This window comes from Cotesia glomerata, linkage group LG6 (assembly GCF_020080835.1).
Source record: "Cotesia glomerata isolate CgM1 linkage group LG6, MPM_Cglom_v2.3, whole genome shotgun sequence".
Lineage (NCBI taxonomy): Eukaryota > Metazoa > Arthropoda > Insecta > Hymenoptera > Braconidae > Cotesia > Cotesia glomerata.
The window spans coordinates 4463851-4482441 of record NC_058163.1 but is presented as its reverse complement, the minus strand read 5'-3'; the positions used below and the strand labels follow the sequence as shown (position 1 = coordinate 4482441).

General features: G+C 29.4%; 1 protein-coding gene across 4 annotated transcripts in view; it reads left to right on the top strand.

Annotated features, from left to right (window-relative positions):
• The window catches only part of LOC123267636, a 302887-nt gene that overhangs the window by 174354 nt on the left and 109942 nt on the right, over positions 1-18591 (top strand). For all 4 annotated transcript variants that reach the window (XM_044732362.1, XM_044732361.1, XM_044732364.1 and 1 more), the window contains one exon: positions 2494-2631. In XM_044732362.1, coding sequence (XP_044588297.1) covers positions 2494-2631 — 138 coding nt within the window. The remainder of the gene's footprint in view (positions 1-2493; positions 2632-18591) is intronic.

Genomic DNA, 18591 nt, shown 5'->3' with positions numbered 1-18591 from the left:
CCAGAAGTTGATTAGCCACAAACAACTTTCCAGATCCTATAGATGTTGGATGATAAACTTTTACGGTGTAATCCACCCGAGTATAAATTTAATATAAGGGTTAGGGTTAGGGGAAGGCTAAAGGGGGAACAACGTATAAGAATGTTACGTTTTAAAATGTTATTTGCGTGGCGGAATGGAGATAAGGCTAACGATATTCTCTAGTCGACGATCGATATCAATTTAACTAGCCGAATAGGAATGGTGGCTGGGGAACTCGACCCTTATAAGGTATATCTGCCCATTCGGTATATCTGTCCCTTTTTACTTCGACGTTCACGAAACGTAACTACGTTGTAGACTCCCTCGACGACGCCGTTGGCCTAGTCCGGACTCATCCATATACATCGGGAAAATTAATATCTCGGGTTCGCGCGCTGAATAAACTCGGGACGAGGGTATAAGACCCGCCTGCCGGCGATCCCGACCCCTCGCCTCTTTTAGACGTCTATAGTTAGAGGTACTAAGTTCTCCATTGGCTACATTGGAGATCTTTTTTTTTTTAACCCGATAAATTTAAAACTCTTTTAGTTATCGGACGGCTATGCATTTCTTGACCTGGACGTTAGGGTAGAAAATCCTGCATTAATTTTTGTAAAATAAAAAAAATTAAATAAATTTTGGTGTATAAACATTATTAGTTGTGACATCACTATGGCCGTCAAAGCTGAGAGCCAATAAAAATTAAGCTATACTTTTATTTGCTATATTTAGATCACATATCATAAAACAGTAGAATTTAACCTAAAAAATTAATATTGTTAAATAATAAAAAAGATAATTATTTTTTTTAATCAATACAAAATAATCTCGAATTAATTTTAAGTGTATCTGATAAAGGCTTTATAAAACAATATTTATAATTTAACGGGTTTGGTCAAGTATTTTGTTTAATATCGCCAGTAGTCATCTGCGCGCTTTTTAATTATTATTATTTTTCACAAATAATTTTTTATTCTTCGTTACAAATTTTTTTAACATTTAATAACTTACTTCACATAAAATATAACCTATACTATGAAATACCCGTTTATTTTATTATTTTAAACGACAATATAAACATGAATCTTTTTAAAACTCGCTGTAAGATGGCATTGCACACGGGATGTAATACTATGTCACTGCCGCTTAAATTTAAATTTAAAAAATAATTTTTAATTTTAAAATTACTTAGCCAAATAAATTATTAAAATATTTTTTATTTATTTTGTCGTGATAACTTTCAGTAAACTTTTGAAAAACAATAAAATTACAAAACATTCTTTCATGTCAATCAAACTGGACCATAAAAATCTTTTTTTCTTTTTTCAAAAATATACTAAAACTGTTATTCAGAGTAAAAAAATTATTGTAAAAGTTTGAGTCTTTAATATTAATATCAAAAGATCGATCATCGAAATTTTTGATTTTCTTTTTCCAAGTCCATTTTCTCCTTGAAACTTCGAAACAATCTAGCGGGAAAATTTGATCAACCTATATTTCCAAAGTAAATTGAATGCTCTACAGAAGGTTTGATTAAAAATTTTCGTCGAACAAGCCGTTTCTGTCTAATGAAGCCTCGAACGTGTCCGTTTTCAAGCTTCGATTTATAGCTTTGAACTGTCTATATATGACTTAGAACCATAACACAATTTTTCCTTGAATTCTATCTAAGTGGCACCCTAGGATCTACCACCTTTCCTCCCAACCATCTTTCTCCCCAGGACCCAGTATAGTTTTTCCTCTAACAAATAAAAGAACCTCAGGTGAGAAATCCAGCTCAATAAACTGTTTTTAAATTCAAGCAATCAGCAATTTTGAATATACTTATTGCAAAAAAATTTCTATCACACAAAGTACCATAATAATTATCTCGCAGTATTTGCAGTACCCTTGTTACTTTGTTCAGCACAAACAACGATCACAATCGGCCATTAAATTTTCTTGTCTTGAGAAAATTTCTCTCTTGCTTCAAAAAATTAAATATAAAGATAAAAATAAATTTTTATTGATTAACATGTCAAATGGGAAGATCAAATAATATTTCATCATTTTTTTCATTCAATATGTATAATTGCACGCTAAAATAATATAAATTGGGTATCAAATATTCAAGAGAAAAATTTTCTCAAGGTGAGAAAATTTTTTTCTCAGCTGAAGTAGGTGGCGCTGCTTCTCTAAAGTATCTAAAAATCTTGATCAAATATAAAAATTTATTGTATCAAGTATTTATAATAATTTGAATTAAGAAAAAATTACTTATACTAAGAATAGAATTTAAAGAAGAATTTTTATTTCGGCCAACACAACTTCGGTCTTCCTTCAGGCACTCGAAAATTTTCTTGAGCCAAGAATTTTGTTCTCCAATCAAGGAATTTTTCTTTCTGTGCAGTATAATTTTTCCTATAACAAATAAAAGAACCGTCAGGTGAGATATCCAGCTCAATAAATAAACAAACGGTGTTTAAATTTAAGGAAACAGCAATTTGGAGCTATTCGACAGCGAGAGTGGACCGGACCTGACCCTATCACCTCAGACATTCACGTCAACGGCGGAAGCCTTTATCAACGACAATAGCGACAGCCTGGGGGTGCCCGGTGACAACGACATGGGTAAGTTCTTTTGACTTATATTTTTTTCACCTCAAACAACACAGCTCATACTTTATTTTCTCCTATTGTCCCATTCTCCTCTATATATGTCAGTCAGACATTTCTTTGTCAGTTGTTTGTAGAGATGCGCTCAACTCGGTAAACTTGTGTCTTGTAGGGGATAAAAAGAGACACTATAAAAAGTATATAAAATACGTTAGCCAGGAGATCACTGTCCATGCCAAAAACGTACACGTTTTATACCATTTCAACGCGACTCCTGTCAGTTTATACTCACACGAGCTTACAGACTAACTCTCCAACACAGATGAACACACTTTTATCCAATATTACTTTCAGTCACGAGAACTTCCACTGAATTCAGTGGAATTGTTTTCCGATTCCCTCAGTTCTTACTAAATCTCCCGAATCCCATCGTCAATGCTTATTCCAGTCTATCAGAATCTTATGGCCAGGGATTTTGCAACTCAAGCATTTAACCTACTATTTCAACTTTCAATATCTATGTCTATACATAGGCGAGGATTAAACTCAACGTGGGTGGATTCAAATGATAAGGATAAAAGTAAATCGATTGAATTTATCCCGTGGCTCCAACATAGACCTACCGCTCCGAAAGATTCCAAGTGTTGGGTGAGTCGAAAACAATTAAAAACATTGATTGCGACTCTTTGTGATGATCAAACGATGTTGGAAATGGTTGTGGAAGTCCCTTGGAATTTTTTCACCTTGTGATAATTTTCTGACATTTTTCTGCAGAATTTTTGTGACAAAGCCTGTGCTAGAGTAGAAACTCCTCGAGAATTGAGACAGGGCTGATGAGATGAAGACAAAAAAGTGACATTCGTGTAAGGACACGAGGATATTGCATTCTTGAGTCAAAGCAATTACCGGCGTGTTATCGTCACCCTACACTTAGGCCGCTGGATCGATCAACGACCAAAGCAAACTTACTCAACAGTTCTCGTTTCAGAGATAGTAGGTTGGAGCTAATCGCTTTTTGACTTCCTGGTTTTAAGAATTAAAAATACTATTTTCAACTTTTTAATAATTTTTTATCAAACGACAATAAACAGTAATTATTCACTATCTACTACAAGAATAAATTTAAAAAAATTAGGTAAAACCAAATGTGAATGCTTCAAGCGCTCAAAAAAAATTAATTAATATTTGTTTATTTATTTTTAATTTCTTAATTGAATAATTACTTACAAGTCGATACGCATACATACGTTGTCTTGGTCGCAGAGTCACTGTGAAAACTCTGTTTACTAAAAAAATAAACATATGGACGACCAAAATAGGAAAACTCGGTGTGAATGCCAATCAAAATTTTTTAATTACAACTGAACGAAGTAATATCAAGCTTTGATATTGAATAGGATTCTTCATTAAAGTTTAATGACAGGGCTAAAAAAAAAAATGAGTCCTAAATTTGTATATATTTTTAGTTATCTTGACTACACGACAATATTTTGACGATTCTTCCACTCTAAGTTTTTAAAAACAGGTTTTTTTCACTGAAATTGATAATTAATTTACGAAGCAGTGTTTTTCATTAGTTTGTTAATCGTTCTTCTTGCCACCAGTGTATTTTTTTGAACATTTGTACGAGAATTATGGGTTAAAAATACAATTTTTCTTAACGAAAGAAAATTTGATTTTTAGGCCCCAATAGAACTATGCCTTCGCGCGATTGCGCTTGAGGCATGCAAAATTAATTCAATTTTAAATTTTCCCGCAGGTAGTATTTGTTTTCATACGAATTGAACGCTCTCTTTCGTTCCAATGGGAATCATAAAAAAAGACCAATTAAAGACGGTATTACTTTTGGTTAGCCAAGGAACACTATTTAGTATAGTATCAGCTGTCTTAAAGTTCTATTTATATACAAATAAATTTTTTTTATATTGCTGCTCAAAGGACAGAAAATTTCTCCAACTGCAAGTCAGATAAAAATTAATTATAATTAAACAAAACAATATTAAGCTGCAATTTTCAATGCTTAACTTCCCTTTAGGCAGATGAAGAGATTAAAAAATAAATTGAGTTGAAAAATTAATTTTAAAAAAAGTTATCGTGCTTGTCCCTCCATAATAATTTTAAAAATCTACGCTATAAGCCATTAAAACCTTTTTTTTTATCACAAAATAGTAATTATCTACTCTAAACTATAAAAATAAGTTAAAAAACATTTTTAATAAGGTAATTCCTAATAAATTACAAGAAATTTAGTTTATAATTCAATTTTTAAGCTTGTTTAAATTTTCCCGCCGAAAGCATTTTTCATACTGATTGAACACCTTCTATCATAAAAAAGGACCACTTAACGACTGCATTATCTTTTGGCAGCAAAAGAACACAATTGAGGATAGTATCAGCTGTCTTAAAGCTCTATTTGCAAATAAATTTTTCTATATGGCTGTTTAAAGGACAGAAAATTTCTCCAATTGCCAGCCGAACAATAATTATAATTAAACAAAACAATATTAAGCTACAATTTTCAATCCTTAACTTCCCTTTAGGCAGATGAAGAGATTAAAAAATAAATTGAGTTGAAAAATTGATTTTTAAAAAAGTTATCGTGTTTGTCTCTTCATAAAAATTAAAAAATTCTACACTATAAGCCATCCATACCCTTTTTGATATAAAATTATCACTCGTAAAATAAAATTGAGACTTACTACTAAACTTTTAATTAGCACCAAACTTCTGACACCTTTGAAAGTTAACCTGACTGATTCAACATTAGGGTTGGAAAAAGGACTTTGTGAAAAGGCTTAAGGCACCCTGTTGAGGTCAATGGCTATTTATCTAATTGATTTCTCCAGAAAAGGCGAATTCTAAAGCCAAAGAATGATCAGGATCTAGTGTGTAGTACAGTGGCGTAGTATTGGGGGATGGAGCAAAAAGGTTCGCTTGAGGGTGAATCCTCCAGAGAACACAAGGAAGCCATACGTGGAATCCCACTGCGCAGGTGTCCTAGGCATTCGTCAGACACGAATTGTTGGTGTGTTGGTAGTACAACTAGTACACACTCTGTGGAGAAGCAGCAGGAGAGGATAGAATAGACAGATGAAAAGAGACGGAGAGAAGGAGCTGTACAAGTACGGAAAATCGTATTACTAGATCGCATTGTAGCGGCTGAATAGCCGGCATTAGAGCCGACGAGGTTGGAAGAGCCTTTGCCTACGCCAGCGATAGGACTTGGGATTCTTCTCCGGGAGGGATGCTACGGTGGAAAAGTTTTACAAAAATAGATGCCAGACGGGAAAAGGAGATGAGTGTGTTTTTAGTGTCTATTGATTCTGAGACTTAAGTGGAAGGTGACGATAACACCCCGGTAATTGCTTTGAGTCAAGAATGCAATATCCTTGTGTCCTTACTCGGATGTTAGGTTTTGTTCTTTAGCGTTAGACTCAATCTCGGGCGGAGTGGTCCAGCTTTTTCAAGTGGTCTGCTAAGTCTCAATTTTATTCCGCAATTGCTATTTTTACATAAAAAAAGTAGTTTTAATTACTTCTAACCTAGATTTGTTTATGGAGGGACAAACACGATAACTTTTAAAAAAATACATTTTTCAACTAAATTTATTTTTTTATATCTTCATCTACTTTATAGGAAGTTAAGAATTGAAAATTGCAGCTCAATATTGTTTTGGTTAATTATTTTTAATAATTACTAGCAACTTTGCAAAGCATTACTTTGCTTTATTAAATAATGACTTTTGTTAAATTGCACTGTACTTTCTTAACTATTGACGTTTTTAAAGATATAAGGTCATCTAGATGTTATACTTATCAAGAGCTTTCAATTGAGTACTCACATGCATTTTGACATATTTTTCATATATACATATATATATAATATATATAAATATATGAAAAATTGATGTGGGTACTCAAATGAAAGATTTCGATGAGTGTAATGTCGGGATGAGCTTATACTCAGTAAAAAATTTTTCGTCATCGTGCAGAGTGTTAAAATTTGTATGTTGAATATTACACTCTAGTGTGTGGAATTTAACACTCTCATGTGTTGGTTTAATGATTTAACACACTAGAATGTTAAATTCTATACACTAGAGTGTAATATTCAACACACAAATTTTAACACTCTGCACTTTGCTATGGCACTAAATTTCACTAAAAAAATCGATTCTATCATATGACTATCCTGGAAACAAAATTATTCTTATTCTCTTAATAATATAGATTAAAAACAATAATTTTTATGAGAATTTTCAAAGAAAATTTTTGTCCTTGTTCGTTTTTCCTCCGTTTCGAGTTTGAGTTCATGGAGAAAGTAATAGGAGTGGAAGCACAACTTTATGTAATGTATACACTGTACACTATACAATATATAACACTATACTGAATGGAAGTTATCGATAGCACGTGATGATGAGTTGGCAACAACGATAGATCAGTATGTCGATCACGCGATCGCGTTTCACCGATTCCCTTTGGCGCTCTTATTACAATCGATGCACTGTCTCGTGACTTGTTCTCTTTACAGGTTCGTTCATGGCAGTAATTGAGCCGCGACGTGTCGATTTGTTCATCCGTGTCATCATTTCAATCATCCTCCCACGCCTTCTCCTCTAAATTGTTGGTGTAGGCATTTCGATTTACCTACCCCTTCTTATCATCATAATATAAAAAAAATTCTTGTGATAATCACAATTCTATAAAAGTTATGAATGTTTCTATTTATAATGGAATTCTAATGAAACAATGGAATTTTCTATTAATAATAGAATCTTTCAATGATTTGATGCAATTTTTTTTGTGATAGAATTTTCTATTAATGATAAAATTTTAAGAGACTAATCGAAATTTCTGCTAATTACAGAATTCTAATGGAACAATGGAATTTTCTATGAATAATGGATTAATGGAATGCTTTGTCATTAATAAAATTTAAACTATTCAATTAAAGTTTCTATTAATAGAATTACTAATAGAATTGTAATAAAATATTCCAATAATATAATTGGAATGGACTATTGAAATTTACCATGAATATTGGAATCTAATAGACAACTATAACTTTCTATTAATTTTAGAATTTTAATTGATCCATAGAATTTTCTATTAATGGTAGACTAATGGAACATTCAATTAAAAAATTAAATTATAATGGACTGAAAGACTTATGGCTTAATAGAGTAATGGAATTTTCCATCAAGTACATAATTTCAATGGATCAATGGAATTTTCTATTAATAATGGAACTTTACTGGACTCATATAATTTCCCAGTAACAGTAGAATTTCAATAGTCCAATTGAATTTTCTATTAATTAAAGAATTTCAATGGATCAATGGAATTTTTTATCAATAGTAGTATTTTAGTAGATTAATAGAATTTTTTTTAACATTGAGAAATGAATACTCATGGAATTTTCTATTAATAATAGAATTTCAATAGATCAATGGAATTTTTTATTAATAATAAAATTTTAATAGATTAATGGAATTTTCTTCAATAATGAGAAATTAATAGACTTATAGAATTTTTTATTAGTAACACAATTTCAATGGATCAATAAAATTTTCTATAAACAAGAGAATTTCAATAGATCAATGGAATTTTTTATTAATAATAGAATTTCAACAGATCAATGGAATTTTTGTCAATAATGAGAAATTAATACTTATTAAATTTTCTATTAGCAACACGATTTTACTGGATCGATAAAATTTTCTATTAATTATAGAATTTCAATAGATCAATGGAATTTTCTGTCAATAATGAGAAATGAATATTTATGAAATTTTCTATTAGTAACACGATTTCATTGAATTGGTTGAATTTTCTATTAATAATAGAATTTCAATAGATCAATGGAATTTTCGTCAATAATGAGAAATTAATACTTATTGAATTTTCTAATAATAACACAATTTCAATGAATCAATAAAATTTTCTATAAACAAGAGAATTTCAATAGATCAATGGAATTTTTTATTAATAATAGAATTTCAACAGATCAATGGAATTTTTGTCAATAATGAGAAATTAATACTTATTAAATTTTCTATTAGCAACACGATTTTACTAGATCGATAGAATTTTCTATTAGTTATAGAATTTCAATGGATCAATAGAATTTTTTATCAATAATAGAATTTTAATAGATCAATGGAATTTTCGTCAATAATAAGAAATTAATACTTAGGGAATTTTCTATTAATAACACGATTTTACTAGATCGATAGAATTTTCTATTAGTTATAGAATTTCAATAGATCAATAGAATTTTTGATTAATAATAGAATTTTAATAGATCAATGGAATTTTCGTCAATAATAAGAAATTAATACTTATGGAATTTTCTATTAGTAACACGATTTTACTAGATCGATAGAATTTTCTATTAGTTATAGAATTTCAATAGATCAATAGAATTTTTTATCAATAATAGAATTTTAATAGATCAATGGAATTTTTGTCAATAATAAGAAATTAATACTTATGGAATTTTCTATTAGTAACACGATTTTACTAGATCGATAGAATTTTCTATTAGTTATAGAATTTCAATAGATCAATAGAATTTTTTATCAATAATAGAATTTTAATAGATCAATGGAATTTTCGTCAATAATAAGAAATTAATACTTATGGAATTTTCTATTAGTAACACGATTTTACTAGATCGATAGAATTTTCTATTAGTTATAGAATTTCAATAGATCAATAGAATTTTTTATCAATAATAGAATTTTAATAGATCAATGGAATTTTCGTCAATAATAAGAAATTAATACTTATGGAATTTTCTATTAGTAACACGATTTTACTAGATCGATAGAATTTTCTATTAGTTATAGAATTTCAATAGATCAATAGAATTTTTTATCAATAATAGAATTTTAATAGATCAATGGAATTTTCGTCAATAATAAGAAATTAATACTTATGGAATTTTCTATTAGTAACACAATTTCAATAAATCAATAAAATTTTCTATTCATAATAGAATTTCAATATATTAATAGAATTTTTATCAATAGTAGAATTTTAATAGATCAACGGAGTTTTTTTCAATAATGAGAAATTAATAGACTCATGAAATTTTCTATTAATAACTCAATTTCAATGAATCAATAGAATTCTCTATTAATACCAGAATTTACATAACAATAATAATTCCCATGAATTTTTTCTCTACACTGATAGAAGGATTTCTTACTATTTAAAAAGATTTCTTTTTATTTAAGAAATCATTTCTTAAACATCATTTTTTAATATTTAAAAAATATTTCTTAAACACAAAGAAATATTCCTTAAATATTAAGAAATATAAATACTAAGAAATATTTCTTAAATACAAAGAAATATTTCTTAAATACTAAGAAATATTTTTTAAATACAAAGAAATCTTCTTAAATGCTAAGAAATGCTTCTATCAGTGTAAAGATTTAACAGTCTTACTCCTTACTATTATTACCTCGCACCAGGTGACAACCAAACTAATAAACTTTATGCATGTTCCGCTATTACTCGCGTTACGATAATCACCAGTCCTTCAACGTATCTCAGCGCAAGTAACAGCTTACCGTCCAATCACGCGACTTGCAATTAACGATAAATTTACATCGCTAATTAAACTGCTTACGAATCCAGGCTTCTAACAATATTTCCATAAATAAATAAATCAAAATATTTATATCTATAAATCGTAGCTCGAAAATGACAGGATTTAGTTGCATTGATCCTTAGGGGGAAGGGTTGCCGATGAGAGTGGCTGGGGAAAATGATTTCCCATTAGGTTACCGTGGAACCTAGGGGGTGTTGCCTAATGCCGGTAAAAAACAGGTATATACCGTTTAAACCGCATGGTTACGAGCTTTGGGAACGTCGACGAGTAAATTGCCATTCCGACATTTTTATTTGCCCATTCTCACTCGGCTACAACTACAGCTACCCTCACAACTACAACTACAACTGCAACTACTACGGCGTCCTAATCGGTAAGCGTTATCCCGTTCCAATGCCCGTGGATTAAATTTCTATGGTAACATTCGCCGTCGCCGATTATACCTACTTCACATGAACATGTACCAAGTCGACATGTCTATATGTCTGGATAGCTCGATGGTTTATCCTACATGTCTATGTGTCGAGCGCTTCCCACGTGATGGGAGAACATCAGCATCCCAGTACTGGTACGGATCCCTCGGGCACATCCTACAATTGCTCCTATACGAATAATTCTCACTCCCTTTTACGACTGAATAGATATTCAAGCGATTTCGAGACGTGTTTCACCGAGAAACCCTCTTGGCGACCTACACGGGGAAGAAATTTACTTTTAAATTCGGGGAAAAAATTACTGGACTGGATTATTATCTAGGGCGCTGCTTTAACGTTGATTAATAACAATACTTTTTATAAGTTTAAAATTAAAAAATTTAATGCGAATTATCGCACGCAGAATATTATTGGATTTATTAATTATTAATCTATATTATTAAAAGAATAAGAATAATTTTGTCTCCAGAATAGTAATATGATAAAATCGGTTTTTTTAGTGAAATTTAGTATCATTAAACAGATAAAAAAATTAACTTGATTCGAGAGAAAAATTTTTGAACCAAGAATATAATTTTGAAAAGGGTAATTGTCTTGAATCAAGACGAAAAATTCATGAATTAAGTAAAATTTCCTTAAATCAAGAAAAATTTTCTGAAATCAACAATTTTTGATATATTTATGAAAAATATATCAAAAATGCATGTGGGTACTTAAATGAAAGGTCTCGATGAGTGTAACATCGGGAAGAGCTTATATCTGTAAAATATGTATTACATATATGTACATAAATTTTAATTAAGAAATGACCTTGTATAATCTTGTGAACTATCGACATTTTTAAAAATATAAGCTCACCCCGACATTATACTTATCGAGACGTTTCATTTGAGTACCCACATCAATTTTTATATATTTATTATTTATATTATATAGATGTATATATGAAAAATATATCAAAATGCATGTGGGTACTCATATAAAAGCTCTTGATGAGTGTAACATCGGGATGAGCTTATATCTTTAAAAACTTCAATAGTTAAGAAAGTACAGTGCAATTTAACAAAAGTCATTATTTAATAAAGCAAAATTTTATTTATTTATTGTTCACAAGTCTTGGCAGTCATATAATGACTGCAAAGTTGCTAGTATGTTATTATTAATTGTATAGGTTTTATATTTTTTGAAAGATTTTAGTTTGATAAGATTGAATGTTTAATTTATTTTTGAGTTTCAGACCAACTAATAGCATGAAATTTAATTGTGATGATACAAAATTCCAGTCGGGTTTCATTTTTTCCATGTAGTTAAATAAAATTTTTATTAGAATTAACTTAAATTTAGCAACAACTGATTATCAAAATGTGTAATTTTTTATACAGCTCATAAATCAAGAGCAATTGCAGCGCCGCCTTAAAGTCGGTATATAAAGTAACTTTATTGTACTACACTTTTTTAAAAAACAATTGTTAATCTTAATTTTTCATGTTTGTTATTTTTAACCTCAAAGAGGTTCGAGCGTAACTTATGAGTCAAAATTATTTATCTTAATTTAAAATAATTTGAACTATTTAATAATTGATGATTTTTACTTATTTAATAAAATAAAGCCAGTCCCATGGCTAAGCGGTATAACGCTTGTCATGCTTGCTTGGGACTGGTGAGGCGTGGGTTCGAATCCCGGTGTGAGCTGAAATTTAATTTTCAGTGAACATCGGTGCTCGTAACTCACGCCGGGCTGTACAGGTTTGGGTTTTTCGATGGTTTCCCCAAGCCCTGTGCTACCGGTGGGGCACAAGCAAATGCGTGCAGTTTCCCCAAAGTCGGCCCATCGCCGCATTACTCTCCAGGCTGAAAAAGTAGGTAATACCGCCAAACTTATTCTGCCAAACTTAATGTACCGATCAGCCTGGAGTCCCCTTCCGGTCTCGGCCGGACCCCCATCGAGACAGAAGTCTGAAAAGCGGGGTTAAAATAAAAAAATAAAAAATAAAAAAAAATATTTAATAAAATAAAGTAATAAAATGATTTTCGTATTTATTACTTGCCGAATTAAATAAACAGATTTGGCAACAGCGCGTTTGATTATACCCATTACAGAGACGTGCATGAGTGTATGAGTTAATTATTTCTCTCTCTGTAACTATATTTCTATCCTTTTTTTTTCTCAGCTGTTGACGCGACGTTGCCAAATCTTTATTCGAATAAATAGCTGACGATAAACGAGTTAAAAACATAAAATTTAACTTTAAATATTTCAAAAATTATATCGATAGTGTATTATTATTAAATTTTTTTTATATTTTACAATAATCCAAGCTTCTTGTGTATAGTTTTTTATTCGTTTAAGTTGGGAGGTTAATATTGAAAAAAATAATTAAAGTCTCGACTAAAGTTTGTCCGCCATAAGAGCCCTTGTATAAGAAGATAAAAAATGCAATTTTTGAAATTTAATATCTAAGTAACTAAACGGTGGATCTTTTTAAAATTTTGGGATTAGATAAATTACGTATTTATTTATACGTATACTTAATTTCAAAGCTCAAAGTTGGAAATTATTTTTCACATTAATACTTGTAAAAATTAATGGTACTTTTCTATATTTTCTTACATTATATTCATGATCAAATCTAGTGTTAAAAATTTCCAACAGATGGCGCACGATCGCTAAATCTTCTTCTTACTAGAGAGTTTATTTTAAAATTATAAGTTTCAAAGCAAATTTTTTCCTTATAGATTACAATTGACTGTTCAATATTTTCTTCCATTATGTATGTAAATAATTATTAAAAAAAAATGTAATTAGGTCAAAAATTACAGAATGTCTCACGATTTAATTTACATAAAAAATTTCATCCCGTGAATTTTAGTTCCAAAAAAAAAAAAAAAAAAAAAAAACTAAAGCTTGAGCAATCGAAGTTAGTTAATAAAAACCGGAGCTGACACAGATAGGATATAATTTTGTTGAATGTAGACATTTTTAATTTTTTTATTTTGCGTGATGTTCTTCCCGAGCTTTTCACGAAGGTTGGCACGGTGAGTCGAGCAAATAAAAAGTGAACGCGACTTTGAGGCAACAGATGAAAGCGAATGCTCCAGTGCTCTGTTCTCGCAGTTACTACCGTTCTCTCCTTGTTCGCCCGCTCATTCGTTATTACTGCCCAGGAAACACCGAGAAAGGGAATTATACAGTTTTTGCTGGAACAATGAGCATTCGACTGCTTTAAGCATCTATATACCTTGAGTTTCTGCTGTAACTATAAAAAAATAAAACACAAAAAAAATATAAAACATCTCATTTTGTATACCGGTTGCTAAGCATTACTGTTGTTATTGTCCTCACTTTTATTATTATTATTATTATTATTATTATGTTTATCATAATAATTATTTTTATTTTTATTTTATGATTACAATTTAACATTTCTTTTAAATTTCATTTTATCTAATTTATTTACTGGGTAAAGAAGATCAAGAAAGCACACAGCGACACAGTTAAATTATATAATGTCGTAAATCTTTTTAAAAAAAGCTAAGTATCGTTATCCAGGTGTGTCTTGTAAGCCCTACAGGAGACAGAAATAATAAATTGTGGTCTCTACTTTGCTAAAAATAACATAAAGAACAAAACATTAATGCAATCGCTCTTGCTAGTTCCTCTATCTTTATTTATTTTTCCCCTTTACTTTCCTTTTGTTTTAATGAAAAACATTCCGCTCTTCATGTTAAATGTATAAGAATTTAACTAAAACGATGATATATTATTCATTTTATCGTAAAAATGGTGGTTGGTTTTTTCGAGCTAAGAATTGATGGAAAAAATTCACTGCTTCCTGAAAAATTAAAAAATTCCATTAGTTCATTGAAAGTCCATTATTAATGAAAAATTCTAATAATTCAATAAAATTTTGCTATCAATATATAATTTATTATTATACTAAATACTATGTTTGGATTGTTTTTTCAAGTCTATTAAATCCTATTATTAATAGAAAAATCTATTAATCTATTCAAAATTCATGATTGATAGCAAAATTTATTGATCCACCAAATTTCTATTATTAATAGAAAATTCAATTTGTCAATTGGAATTCTACTATTAATAGTATGCTCCATTAACTCGTTGATACTTTAAAATTAATGGAATGTTCTATAAATCCATTAAAATTCCATTATCAATGGCAAAGTCCATTAAAAATTTATGATAAACAAAAAACGCCAATACTACATTAACATTTTATGATTGACAGAAAGTTTAATTATTCTACTGAAATTCCATTGTTGGTGGAACGTTCTATTAATCTATTAAAAGCCCATTATTAATCCATTAAAATTTTGTTATCAATTTATAATTTGTTATTATACTGAAATTCTACTATTGAATTGTTTTTTCAAGTCTATTAAATTCCATTATTAATAGAAGATTCTATTAATTTATTTAAAATTAATCAATAGCAAAATCCATTGATCCATTAAATTTATATTAATGATAGAAAATTCTATTTGTCCATTGGATTTCTATTATTAATAGTATGCTCCATTAACTTATTAGAATTTAAAAATTACTGGAATGTTCCATGAGCCCATTAAAATTCCATTATTAATGGCAAAATCCGCTAATCCATTAAAATTCTATTAAAACCAAAAACTTCAATAATCCATTAATATTTTACGATTGACAGAAAGTTTAATTAGTCTATTGAAATTCCATTACTGATGGGACGTTCCATTAATCTATTAAAAGTCGATTATTTATGGAAAATTCTATTAATCCATTAAAATTTTGTTATCATTTTATAATTCGTTATTATACTGAATACTACCATTAGTTTGTTTTTTCGTCTATTAAATTCCATTATTAATAAAAAAATCCAAAAATTTATTTAAAATTGATCAATAATAGCAAAATCTATTGATTGATTAAATTTCTATTATTAATAGAACTCAGACATCAACTTCAGACAGAGACACTTTTGTGGACTTGAAAAACTAAGTCGAAAGCCTTTCGCAAGCCTAAATCGAACGACAAGTTCAAAAGTTCTAGTCATTATTTAATTTTTCAACAATCCTTTTTTTGAGATAACTTTTAAATTTTTCGAGACATCGACTCAAGAGCTTATAAACTATTTTTGTACTAAAAAAATTGCGTTAAATGCCGCTAAAAAAATCAAAATCGAACGTTAAAAAGTTACAGCTATTTAAAAATTTCTAGATAATCATTTTTTTGATGTCACTTTTGAATTTTTTAGATCAAAAATCAATTAGAACATTTTTAAAAAAAATTTTTAATTTAAAAATAAAAAAAAAATTTTTTTCCAAGATAATGCAGATGAACTGTATTTTGTAATTAGAATTAACAATCATTGAAAAGTATTCGGAGTGATAGACTAAGAGACTAAGAGATTAGTATAAGTCATATAATAAATATGGATTATACCCTGTAGTATCATACGGTTAAATAAGTAGAGCTAGGGGAAGGTTTTAATTCGATCTCTGACTGGCCCTTTGACGGATATGTAATACGGTAGGTTGTTTATGGATCGATGGGTGGTCTGTCAGTAAAAGATGAGCCGTCTATGGTGTATCGATCGGTTTTCATTTTTGCTTTGACGTACAATGTTTACCCGTTTGTTTTTCTCCCTTGGACATATTCTGTTGTGCGAGACACAGTTGGTATGTAATGCGCCGGCACGTTCGCACTCAGACGATAAGAGCCCCAGGAGTTTACCCGAACGACCGAGCAAATCGACATAAGCGACCCGGCAACGGTATAAATACTACTTCCCATTCGCATTTTGCACCTGCGTCCCTTTATTACGACTATAATACTTATTTATTTATACATTTTAGAAAAAGAAAAAGTATTCAAGGTTGTACAATGAATACTCCCGGTTAAAAAGCTATTTTTAGTCCCTTCAAAGATTAAAAGGAAATTGAATGCTTTCAATGGGTCGAATCATTCTTTCAGAATAATTTCTTTTTTTAAGATATGATTTTTAATAGACTAATTAAAATATTTGGTTACAATGTTTTCGGAATCGAGAATTGAAATTGTATCAATGGAAAAATTATGGATTTTTTCCATTAATAATAGAATTGTTGTGGATTAATGGAATTTCAATAAATGTATTGAATTATATTAGATTTATAGACGTTTTTATTAAAAGTAGATTTTAATCGTTTTAGTAAATTTTTCTATTAATAATAGAATTTTAATGGACTCATAAAACAATTAATTAATAATAGAATTTAATTAGATTAATAGAATATTCCACTTTTAGTCAAATTTTAGTAGACTGATAAAATTTTCCACTACTAATGAAATTTCAATGGATAAATGGAATTTTGTAAGAATTTACAATAACTGATTCAATGGTCCATTAGTAATAGAACTTAGATTGATTAATAGAACATTCCATTAGTAATAGAATATTAGTAGATTACTAACACTTTCGATACATAGTATAATTTTAATAGATCAACGGATTTTTTTTCGTTGCTAGTGGAATTTTAATCGAATGTTCCATTATTAATTGAATTTCAGTAGATTAATGGAATATTGAATAGATTATTAATGGATTATTGAAGTTTTTCGTTTATAATACAATTTCATTGGGTAAATGGATTTTTCCATTAGATGTTTTTATTAAAAGTAGATTTTCATCGTTTTAGTGAATTCTTCCATTAATAATAGAATTTTAATGGACTCGAAATATTCAATGAATAATCGAATTTAATTAGATTAATAGAATGGCCCACTTTTAGTTAAATTTCAGTAGATTGATAAAATTTTCCATTACTAATGGAATTTCAATGGATCAATGTGATTTAATTTTTAATAATAGAATTTCAATAGATCAATGGATTTTTTTTAAATTCACAGTAACTGATAAAATATTCCATTGATAATATAACTTAGACTAATGGATTAATAGAACATTCTATTAGTGATTGAATTTTAGTAGACTAATTAAACTTTCTGTCAATCATGAAATGTTAATGGCTTATTGAAGTTTTTCATTTATAATACAATTTTAATGGATTAATGAATTTTTCCATTGATGAAATTCTTATTCTCAAAATCGAACCAAAACAACTTACTACACGGAAAGAACAAGATGACACTGGATATCATCCCAGATTATACTGAGTGAAAAAAATTTTTAGATAGTAGCTAGTATAATCCAGATTACAATGAGTATAATCTAGATATAACGTAGTATAATCTGGATTTTTTTAGCTACAATCTGAAATTTTTTGTCACCACAAATATCACTAAGTATAATTTGGGACGATATCCAGTACTATCTCGTTCTTTCCGTGTACTTTTAAAAATTATCCATTTCCAAAGCGTGAAATTAAAAATACTATTACTACCTAACACTGATACCAAGCGTCCATCAAAGTCAGGAATCGCGGAAGTAGGTCGACTTATCAATTGACTAAAAATTTAATCTCAATAGACATAAAAACATCCCGCTTTCAATTCCACTCGCGGAAAGCAACTATTTATTCTCTCGACGCCCCGTCGTCACTATATACCTCTATATCTATATACTTACTGATATATAGATCACTATATATATATATATATATATATATATATATATATATATATATATATATATATATATATATATATATTAATGTCTTGCTGGTAGAAAGACACTCCATATATCAACGCCACTTGCACGAGCGGCTGACCCAACGATGGTCTACTCTACTCGAGAAGAACTATGCTATTCCTATGCTAACAATCTCTCAAGATGAGTGTCCTAGCTCTTACCTTGATATCTCCCCACTTGAACAAAATACTTGTGAGTGAAGCGTTTACACCGATCATTATAATAATAATCATATTGTAAGTCAGAATCGAGTAATCACTTGTTGACGTCATCGAGTATTTGAATTAGCGTCT